The sequence below is a fragment of the Ursus arctos genome, unplaced genomic scaffold (genome assembly GCF_023065955.2).
Source record: "Ursus arctos isolate Adak ecotype North America unplaced genomic scaffold, UrsArc2.0 scaffold_14, whole genome shotgun sequence".
NCBI classification, from domain to species: Eukaryota; Metazoa; Chordata; class Mammalia; order Carnivora; family Ursidae; genus Ursus; species Ursus arctos.
Genome location: NW_026622808.1, coordinates 16,657,144 through 16,667,485, shown reverse-complemented (window position 1 = coordinate 16,667,485; position 10,342 = coordinate 16,657,144). Strand labels below are relative to the sequence as shown.

General features: G+C 56.1%; 1 protein-coding gene across 3 annotated transcripts; it reads right to left on the bottom strand.

Moving 5' to 3' along the window:
* Positions 1 to 180: 180 nt before the first annotated feature.
* Positions 181 to 9,022, bottom strand: TRIP10 (thyroid hormone receptor interactor 10). Of its 3 annotated transcripts, XM_026481216.4 has the most exons (15): positions 8,915 to 9,022; positions 7,624 to 7,739; positions 7,485 to 7,541; positions 6,449 to 6,596; positions 6,308 to 6,370; positions 5,985 to 6,089; positions 5,770 to 5,898; positions 5,047 to 5,193; positions 4,766 to 4,960; positions 3,566 to 3,733; positions 3,195 to 3,304; positions 1,271 to 1,403; positions 901 to 1,046; positions 701 to 822; positions 181 to 587 (listed from the first exon to the last, which is right to left on the bottom strand). In XM_026481216.4, exons 1-15 carry the CDS (start codon positions 8,936 to 8,938, stop codon positions 439 to 441), a joined length of 1,812 nt encoding a protein of 603 aa, XP_026337001.1. In that variant the 5' UTR covers positions 8,939 to 9,022; the 3' UTR covers positions 181 to 438. The 3 variants fall into 3 exon arrangements, with proteins under 3 accessions (XP_026337001.1, XP_026337003.1, XP_026337002.1); XM_026481218.4 differs by lacking the exon at positions 3,566 to 3,733 and having other exon boundaries at positions 181 to 616; positions 8,915 to 9,008; XM_026481217.4 differs by lacking the exon at positions 3,566 to 3,733 and having other exon boundaries at positions 8,915 to 9,008.
* Between the last annotated feature and the right edge of the window lie 1,320 nt (positions 9,023 to 10,342).

The following is a 10,342-nucleotide window of genomic DNA, read 5'->3' as shown; positions in this document are numbered from 1 at the left end:
TGTTTGGCGCTTTTCTTCCTATACTGAAGTCACAGACAAGCACCCAACTCCAGGGAACTTTTGTCCAAGGTGTGCCCAAGTTAACCTCCCCTTCTTCATTCCCTCTGTGGCCAGGAAGGAGGGTTGCATTTGCATAGCCGGCCCCGGTATATACATCTTCTAATAAGGCAGAGACTCCAAAAGCTTTATAGAATTTTTTATATAAAACAAAATGGCCCTAGCCCAGCGTCAGGAAGAAAAGACTTGAAACACGAGTATGTACATCAATGGTGGAAGGCACAGCGGGTCCGTTTGGGATGAGGAGGGGGATGGGGGGCAGCAGGTTACACAGGTCTCAGCTGAAGCCACGGGGGCAGAAATAAAGTGCGTAGGTCCTGGGGCCCCCCGTGGCCCAGAAGCAGCAGCCAACAGCCCCCTTCTTCCAGCCTGCGGCAGGGTTCAGTTGAGCGTGACACGGAGGTAGGAGGTGGGCACATAGCCCTCACCTCCCTGTTTCCGCCTGACCCGGGTCCAGCCGTCGCCTTTGTCCTCCTCCATGAGACTGAGGTCTTCACCCTCGGCCATGGAGATGGTGCCTTCGCTGGACCCTGTCGTGGGAGGGGCAGTGGGCTCAGATCTGCTTCAGGTGAGGGTAAACACAACCTAGCCAGAAAGACCGCCCATCCCCTAAGCAGCTGATGGGGACACAAGCTGTCCTCACCTTCGAAGTGGTAGATGGCCACACAGTGACCTATGGGGGACACCAGCTCCTCCTCAAAGTCCTCATCGAACTCCGTGTAGATGGGGGCATCCTGACCCTCCTCGGAGAGGGGCTCTTCAGAGCTGGTTGGGGAGAGCAAAGCAGGTCAGGACAGGCCTCCCAGGTCATGCGGACAGACCCACTCTGGCCTCCACACTCACCTCTCCTTGTTATCCTGTGACCCACTGTTGTTGCTGCTGCTGCTGTCTGGTGGGGCACTGGCTGGGGGATCCGGAGGCCGGGTGTGGCGGCCCAGGCTGTCCCCTCTGTTGCTCAGGACCCGGCTCTCGGCTTCTGCCAGCCAAGCCTGAGAGGAGGGAGTCACACAGTCAATTCCAGGGCAGGGCTCCGGGGTCAGCCCGTTCTGGGCCTGGAAGTTTCCTGAGATCACCCATGCACACCCAAGGCTGTGATGAGAAACAGCTGGAGCACCACCCCGACCCAACACCTCCCTGTCCCCGTCCCCCCCCCCCCAGGAAGTGACTCAGCTAGGCCCGCTGGCCCCCACCCCTCCCCAGGGTCTTCCCTGACCTCATACTTCTGCACTTCCAATTTCAGCCGTTCAATGTTGTTCAGGGTTTCCGTGATCCGGGGCTCCAAGCTGGCAGGGTCCCCCATCTGGGGTGTCTTCTCATACACATCCTTCATTTTCTTCAGGGCTTCTCTAGGATGACACAGACATACAGATCAGAAAGAACAGTCCCATAGGACTTAACAAGCAAAAAAAAAAAAAAAAAAAAATGCTTGGCTTCAAGGAGCCAACAGCAAGATAAAACAGTGGTTAAATTTCAAAATGCTAGTGCTTCACTGCCTGGGTTCAAATACCGGTCTGGGCATTTCCTCTGTGAGTCTGGGTGAAGTTATTGGACCTCTGTCTCAGTATGCAAATCTGGGAAATGGGGATAATGATGCACACATCTCATGTGAGTGGCTGCAAAGATGAGAATGGTGCCTTTATATATTCAGATGCATACTGACTATCTGCTACATACCAGGCGCTGTTCCTGCCATCAGAAATACAGCCCTAAACAAGACAAGCAGGACTCTGCCCCGGCTCACAGTCTCAGGAGAACTTGGGGATGCCAGTGAATCTATGTAAAGGATCTGAAATAGTGTACGGCATACAGTGAACACTCTATAAATGCTCGGTATTGTCATCATTAGTCCCAGTCCCTATTTCCTCCAAGACTATACATATAGGCAGTCAATAGTCACAAGCATCGACCTTGGAGTATGTCAAACCTGGGTTCAACTTCTTTCCAGTCCTAACACCACATCCACGCCACAGATAGGAAACAAGCAGAGAGGTCGAAAAGCTGGAATTCAAGGCCAGCCTGTCCTGACGCCAAAGCATGCTCCCTTCACCCTTATCGTGAAGACTCAGGGGGCACCTGGGTAGCTCAGTCGGTTAGGCGTCTGCCTTCTGCTCAGGTCGTGATCCCGGGGTCCTGGGATCGAGCCCCATGTCGGCCTCCCCCCTCAGCAGGGGGTCTGCTTCTCCCTTTCCCTCTGCCCCTCTGGACCGTCTGTGCTCTCTCTCTCTCTCAGACAAATAAATCTTTAAAATAAATAAATAAATAAAAATAAAGACTCAGGAACTACAAGGTTCCCAATGGAACTTTACACCAATAAAAGCTGCGTACGATAAAAGTTTTGTACAAGAGGTTTTATGCAAATGGCAAAACAGAATTTGGCTGCCTGTCCACAAAAGGGAAACGTCATTCCTATCTCTGAAGAGGACTGGGAAGAGGATCTTGTTGCTTGGAAGAAGTGAGTACAGATTTTCTTTTTTTAATCTGGCAGATTCTTTTATTGTTAGTATTTTAAGTGTTTGAGTTATTAAACAGATAACCATGTTCTGTGCATTATTTTTTTATAGCCAATTATTGTAGTAAATGAGATTAATAGATGTTTTTATATTGAACCATCTTTGCGTTACTGGGATAACACCCAATTGATGGTGACTTGGATTTAAGAAAAAACTATGTTCTTATTATGGTAAAATACACATAATGCAAAAATTCCCACTTGAACCATATCTAGGTGTACGGTTCCATGGCATTAAGTATATCCACACTGTTGTGCGACTATCCCCATCACATGAAACATTATTTTTAAAATACATCATTGGATTTGTCTGGCTAGAATTCTGCATCTAAGATCCTAAGTGAAGTAAAAGGAGCCAGCCCAGAATTTGAGTATCTTGAATTCTCGCTAACTGATATGGGAAGTGATTCCACCAGCCTCCTACATAAGCTGGCAGCTTTCACTCTTTCTCTGTTTGCTGCAATGACTTGTGTCAGAGGGGGAAGTGGCTGTTTCCATATAAGTGTGGTAGGAATCACCTATAAAACCACCGGGGCCTGAGGCTTGTTGGGGAGAGCTCAGAGTACCATTTCAGTATAGCTCATCTATTCTTTTATTTTATTCCCTGCCTGCCTGCCCCCAATCTTACCTCTGGTCGACCTCCTTCTGTAGTTCACGATTCCGTTCTTCCAGCTGCTGCTGAAGTCGTTTTCTCTGCTGCTCTGGGGGCAAGTGGCTGAAATCCTCGGTCACCACGGTCTGCAAGGTGGGAAGAAGACTGAGTTTGGGACCAGGGATTCTCGGCTTCCAGGCTCTAAGACACTGCTAAGACATACCAAGTCCACCTTCCTCCCCACCCAAGATTCTTGAGGGGCAAGGCCATGCACAGAGCAAAGCAGGTCCGGGTCTGGCAACTGGAGGAGGGGGCCCAGCCGGCGGCAGGAAGCGAGCCCAGGGTCCCGCCACCCAGCCGCTGGGCGGGCTGGGGCCGCCCCCTCCTCCCCCGGAGGCCTCACTTACCCCACGGCTGCCTCGAAGGCTGCGGAAGGATGCTAGCCGCGGTTTGACCGACTTACTGATCTCACTCAGTATGGCCAAGGGGTCGAGGCCGGAGCGGGGGGATGGGGGTCCGTTAGGCAATGCCGAGGGCAGGGGACCCCCCATGGGGGAGAGGAGTGGAGGGCGTGGCTACCGGCGGGGGCAGGGGAGGGGGTGGGTCAGGAGGGGTGGGAGGATGTAGAGAACGAGGATGGATGGACGGACGGATGTAATAAAGAAAAAAGAAAAAACAAAATGGAGAAAAGAAAAGAAAAAAAACGGTAAGAAAACCACAACTCAAGATGCACAATCACACACAGAAAACGCATGCAAAGAGCAACACAAAAATCTGGGAGGTGGTGGGGAGGGCATTAGACTGTGAGCCGGAAGGCCAGACCCCTTCCTACCCCCCCCCCCCGTTTGTGACCCCTCCCTTGAATTCTATATCCAGTACCTAGCATGGGGCCTGGGGGGGGGTGGCAGGCAGGGAGGCCCAGGGTTCTGTCCACCTAGCTTTCTGGGCTCACAGTCTAGAAGGTACAGGGAAATGCATTCAGGGACTCAAGGTCTCAGACAGGTATTGGCCACAGAGGTCAGAGGCAAGCTGAGAGGAAGGCAGAAGGCACGTAGTATCAGAAGGGTTACAGGTGGGGTTGAAGCTGGGGGGGTCTTGTGTACAAACTGAAGAGACGTATCAAATTATATGTCAAGAGAGATCAAAAGTATGTAACAGGGGTCATGAGATATAAACTTGAGGGGGGGTCTAAGGTATAAAACAGGGGTGTCCAGGTATGTGCTTGACATTACAAGTCAAAAATCCCAAGAAAAAACAGCCTGAGGGTCGGGGGCCCAAGGACCCATTGGCAGGATAGAGACAGACTCCAGGGGAGTCTTACGGTGAGTATGTCAAGCCCTCATCCAGCCCTGAATCCCAGAAGCAGGTCTTCTCCCAGCATCCCGAGAAGCAGCAGACAGACGCCACAGGCCCCCTCCCTGCAGCCCCGTCAGCCTTGGGGGACTCCCAGGCCAATAGCTGGGCCGCCTCCCTTCCCTCCAGCCCGGGCCAGCAGCCAAGAGGAAAATTCCTGCCTGGGACTCAGCGTCCCGGCGGCTGGGGCTGAGTCAGTGGGGGCCCCCCCTGTCCCCACTCACACTCCCCCTCCCAAGGGCCCCGGCCCCCACCTTGTTCTTCTTGCCGAAGGGCCAGCGCTTGGCACGGCTACGGCCCGAGCCGCGGAGCTCAGGCCGTCCATCGGAGGGGGTGCCCAGGCTGCTGTCTGAGGGAGCACGGTTCATGGGCTGGCTGAAGTCTTCGAATTCCACGTCTCCAGGGCGGGCAAAGCCTGACTTGTGCAGCTCGATTAGGACCTGGGAGTCCTGCAAGGGGGGGCAGGGAGCAGTTAGGGTCTGGGGTCCTCCTACTGCCCACCTGTCAGCCAATTCACCCAGGACCCCACACGCACATTCTTGGCGTCTACGGCATCTGCAGCCACCTTCATGCCCTCCAGACACTTGGCAATGATAGGCACCACCTGCAGCTCGGCCTCCGACAGGAGCCCATACCCGGCCCCCAGGTGGGTGGCCCTCCGTTCATCCATGTCCTGCAGCTTCTGCAGAGACAAAGACAGGGGCGCAAATGGGACCAGGAGCAGTGATTCAGTCCGCAAAATGATGGGGCTCCACACTGGCCCCAGCCCCGAGCCCGGTCTGGTGGGGAAAACACAAAATCGAACAGAGACTTCCAGCCCAGGGTGGCCAGAGGAGAGACACGGGACAGGAGAGGTTTGAGAGGGGAGTTTGAGGAAGCTCCCGCCTTGCCTAGGGAGTCAGGAAAGGCTTCTCAAAGGAGGTGACAGTGAAGCCAGGACTTTGAACAGAGAGCAGACCCAGCATAAATACTGCCTATCCCAGGACGGAGTGGAGTGAAGAGGCTGAAGCAGAAGAAGGGAAATTCGAGGCCTTTCAGAGGGGTTGTTAGAGCTGGGGCTTAGAAGAATGAATAGGAGTTTTTTGAAGCAAAGACACCCCTGGCAGAAAAAAACAGTTTGAGTAAAGACAGAGCTCACTGTCGTTTCTAATTCCCTTTCGATTTAGAGATCGGGACATTGCCGCTAAGGTTAATGTGTAAGAGTCAGTTAACTTTGTGGGTCTTTCAGGAGGGCGGGCTGGGGGCTTGGAACACTCACATCAAATATCTGGGGCATCTGGGAAAAATAGAAATGGGACTGGTCTCGGTTGAAGCGCTGTAGTTGGGCTGCGTACTCATTTTTGCTTTCTTCTGCCATGTGACTCCGAAGGTGGGCTTGTTGCTTGGCCTGAGGAATATCGAGGCAGGGGTCGCTGCCCGGTTCTGGCTCCATCCCCGTCAGACCTCCAAGCCCGTCCCAGACCCCACAGGTACCTTCTCCACGTCCGCCTTGGTGGCATTGATATCCTGATCGAGTCGCTCAGCGGTCTGGGCTGCCTTTTCGGCTTCCCGGCAGTCCCGCTCAAACTTACGCTTACTCTATCGGGGACAGAACCAGAAGGAGGGTAGTGGGTGAGAAAGTAAGTTTTCAGGGACTGGGGGGACATCACCCCACAAATGGGGGGGGGAACGGGCATGCTGGAAACCCATGGGAGAGATGGGCTCCAGGCCAGACAACACGGGTAGCTCCACGGATCAGCAACCCTCAGCCTGCTCCTCGGGGCCAGAGCCACCCTTCTCCATGCCCACAAACTCACATTCTCCAGCTGTTTGAAGCCACTTTCCAGCTGCTGCTGAGCCCGACGGCCTTCCTGGAAGTGCTGTGCAAACAGAAATGGTTAGGCTCACCTGGGTTGAGGTGGTGGTCCTCAGAAGACCCAGAAGAGGGGACCACTCACCATCTTTCTCTCCTGTTTCATCTCCTGCGAGTACTTGGCCAGCTCGAGACACACATGGACGCTGAGGTTCTCGGCCACCAGCTCCCGCTGGCCCGCAAAGTCATTCACCTCCTGGAGAATCTGCACGAAGGACTGCTGCTGGCTGAACCTGGGGCAAGATGGGCAGGGGTAGCGAGCCAAGGTCAGATACTAGGAGCCAGATGCCCCAGAACCCACCTCTGTATGGGAAAGGGAAAACCCCGTACGGGAAAGGGAAAACCCCAACACATTCCTCCTGGAAGCAACCATAAATTCTGGTCCATATCCCTTACCCCAAACCCTTCAGTGGGATGCATTTCGGAACTCAGAGTTTTTCAGGTTTAGAAAGGGGAGAGAATGCTTGTACCATCTTTTATGCATCACCCCAGTGGGTTCAGGGGCAACATCCTGTAATCAAACACCATGAATGTTTTTGCAGCGAGGGGTATTAATATTCACATAAAGTGGGATAAAAACCAAGGATGGGATGAACATTAAGTCAGGTCGGGTCAAAGGTTGCTGCCAAACAAGCTACCAAAACAATCTTTTGATTTCTAGAGCTTTTTGGATTCTGGAACTGGGGACGTGGAATGAAGCGAAATGCTCCCATGACACTTACTACGGGCTAGACAATGCTTCACCGCACTATCTCAGTTATGCTTCGCACGAGCCCTACAAGGCCATCACCATCATCCCGTTTCACAGGTGAGGAAAACAGGCATAAAACATAACTCAACTTCCCAGAGTCACTTGTTTGGTAACTGCTTGAGCCTCACTCACTTAATAGGAGAGGCAAATGGAAAACTCAAGTCAATTGCCCAGAGTCATGGGGCTGGAAGAGTGGATTTGGGATTCCAGCACAGGTGATCGGGATCATGCATCCATGCTCATCTCTCTAGGTGGGAACTGAAGCAAGAGGTGAGGGGCTTGCTTGGGTAGCCTAGCTGAGGGAGAGGAAGTGAGACCGACACCCCGGGGGCCCCCCAAATCTAGCCTGGCAATCCCTCTCCATCCTTACTTGGATTCTGGGTCATCTTTGGCAGGTCTCTTGGGCAGGTATTTTTTCACCAGGCTCCTAACGGAGAGACGCAGAAAGACTGAGCCCCCGGCCGGCCAACGCTTCCCGAAGCCCCAGGTGGTCCACCCGAGGGTCTCACCTCAGCTGTTTTGCGTAAGCCTGCTCCACCTCGGTCCGCTCTTTCACGAACTTCACATATCTGTCCAACAGGTCCAGCCCCCACTGCGTGTGCCGCTCGAGCACCTCAAACTGATCCTGGAAGCGGGTGGAGGATTCGGGATCACGACATCGGGACCCCACGGCCGAAGGACCAGGCGCGGGAGAAGCCTCAAGGCTCTGAGCTAGAAGGTGTGGCTTCCCGGCCCCGCCCCGGCGCGGTGCGGGGGGAGGCAGGAAACCGGCGGGAACCCCCTCCCCTTCCCGGGAAGGGCCAAGGAACAGGGGCGGGGCCCCAGCCGGACTACAGGGTCCCGGTCTCCAGACCGCCAAGAGGGGTGTGGAATGGGTCAGAGCCACTCCCCCCTGCCCCGGCTCCCCTAATACCCCCTCCCAAGATTCCGGAAAATCCGGCCGGCCCGGCGTGAGTCAGGACCAGAGGGGCAGGGTTCGCCGCAGTTTGGGGGGCCCCAGAATGTCCAGGAGACAGGCACCATGTTCCCCGGGTCGCCATGCTTCCCGGGGTCCCCCCCATATGTGACTCAGTTTCCCCCACTGACTCCACTGCGCCTCCGAAAGAAATTCCAGAGTTGTGGGGGAAGGAATCTAGTTACCACGCTGCACCCAGAACCCCAGGGATGCCACCGCCCCCATAAAAAGGAGGGATCAGAGGTCCCGACTAGGACAAGGGGAAATTTCTGGGGCTTCCACAGCAGAGGTAAGAGGCTGCCTAGGGGCGGCCCCTCCCAGTGCCTGGGGCGGGATGGGGGAGGGGGCTCTGAGGCTCGGCCTCAGAGCCCCCTCCCCCCCAGAGCTTCCCAAGCCCCTAGGTGTTGATTGGAGGCGCCGAAAGGGCGGTCAGAACTTCTAGGTCCCACGTGGGGTTGAAAGTGGCCAGAGGGTCCCCTCCCCCGCCTGAGCCGGACAGGCGGGCGGCGGGCAGGGACCCAGGGGCCGTAAGATAAGCCGCCCGCCCAGCCAGGGTGCTCAAAATAGGTGACCTCGCCCGGCGGCCCCGGCCTGGTCCCAGGACTTCTGCCTTCCTCACTCTGCACCCCGCGCTCAGTTTCCCTGGTCCGCTCCTGCAAGGTCGCCCTTCGCCCTGGGCGTCCTGAAACGCCCTGGGAAACTTCGAGAGAAGGCGAAAAGCGGGGACGCCAGGGGTCTCTGAAGGGGAAAGCGCCGAGCCCCCGCTAGGGTCTTGCAGAAGCAAAGGGGGAGGGGGTCTGGACTCCAGAAAGGGAGGAACTTGGAGCCGGGCCGATCGGACTCACCCACAGCTCGGTGCCCCAATCCATGCTGCTCCCGCCGAAGCCGCCGCCGCCGCCGCGCCCGGTCCCTGCCGCCCGCCGCCGGGAGACTCAGCCTGGAGCGGCGCGCCCGGCCCCGCCCGCCAGGCCCCGCCCACTCCAGGCGAGGACCCGCCCCCGCAGGCCCTGTCACGCCCCCATCTGCGCGGAGGCCCAGAACAGCGCCCAAAAGGTGGGACCCCCCAGGAGGCGGGGTCCAACGGACGCCCCGCCCCCTCTTAAAGGAAAGTTGCCACCAGCCGCCACTGGACCGACGCCTTAAAGGACCCCCACCCATTTTCCGAATCCCCTGGGCCCCTTTTCCCCTCCTATCCTCCCCAACCTACCCCGCCCGGGACTGTTCTTACTTTTCTCTTTTCCTTCAACCATTCCTTAAAGGGACAAGACATTAAAACCCCAACCCGCGAGGTCCTTACCCCACCCCGTCGCTGGGAGAACCTGAGGTCACCCCGCTCTTGCGGGCCGGCCCGGCTCCAGACATCTATGCTGGGCCCACTAATGGTCTGGTTCCCTCCGGCCACAGGGCGGATGGCAGGACTTCGATCCTGTCCAGAACGCGCCTCCGCCAAGGCCCGGTCCATTAGCACCCCCACCGCATCCTGCCTTCCCCCTCCTCCCGAAGTCTGCGCCGGGAAACTGAGGACAAGCTGTCCTTGGGGCACCGGGCCCAGGTCTTTCCTCGGCCCTCATCCAGTTCGCCCTTCCACCTGCCCATTTTCCAGTCGCATCCGTTTGGACCTAATCAGGTTTCACTGTCTGTACAGACCCTGGTTCTGACTCCACTTCTCCTTCCAGACACTCGGGCCCTGGGGCTCGGAAGTCTGTCACCTCCCTCATAAAATCTGTTCACACCTCATTAATCTCTTTAAGGCACTGAGATGAAACGGGAGAGAACCCTGCGGGTCCCACCCTCATCCTGTCCTGCCTTTGGTCCTCAGTGTCTATGTGACAGACGCCCCAGAGCCCCCAGGCTCAAGTTAGGCTGTAAGCGTCCAGGCTCCCAATACACATACCAGTCAGTACACAGACCAGTCAGTACACAAACCGGGGGAACCCAGGAGGACAGCCCCAGGAGCCCACATGGGACAGATGGCTCTGTGGGGACCTGGCCCCACCTGCTGGTGGCTTCTGAGCTAGAAAAAACTTCAAGTTGCAAAGTGGGCAGTGCTCCAGGGCTTGGGGGACCAGATGAGGCAGGGGCTCAGCATGGGTTCTGATCTCAGTGGCTTAGCCCGGTGTTAGAGTCTCAACACTGGCTTCAAACTCAAATTGGAATTGGGATTCGTTCCAGGTCAGCACCACATTTGGGATGGGATCTCAGGCTGGGGTCAGAAGTTTAGCGGAGGGGTCAGCTACCCACTAGGGGGTCTTGGATTCAAACTAGAGTCCAGA

Excerpts from the sequence above, each read along its gene's own strand:
- TRIP10 (XM_026481216.4), bottom strand. The coding sequence starts at position 8,938 with ATGGATTGGGGCACCGAGCTGTGG. Across the intron at positions 6,371-6,448 it reads TGAAACAGGAGAGAAAGATG|CACTTCCAGGAAGGCCGTCG; the intron begins GTGAGTGGTCCC and ends CTGTTTGCACAG. Across the intron at positions 5,899-5,984 it reads CCAAGGCGGACGTGGAGAAG|GCCAAGCAACAAGCCCACCT; the intron begins GTACCTGTGGGG and ends GATATTCCTCAG.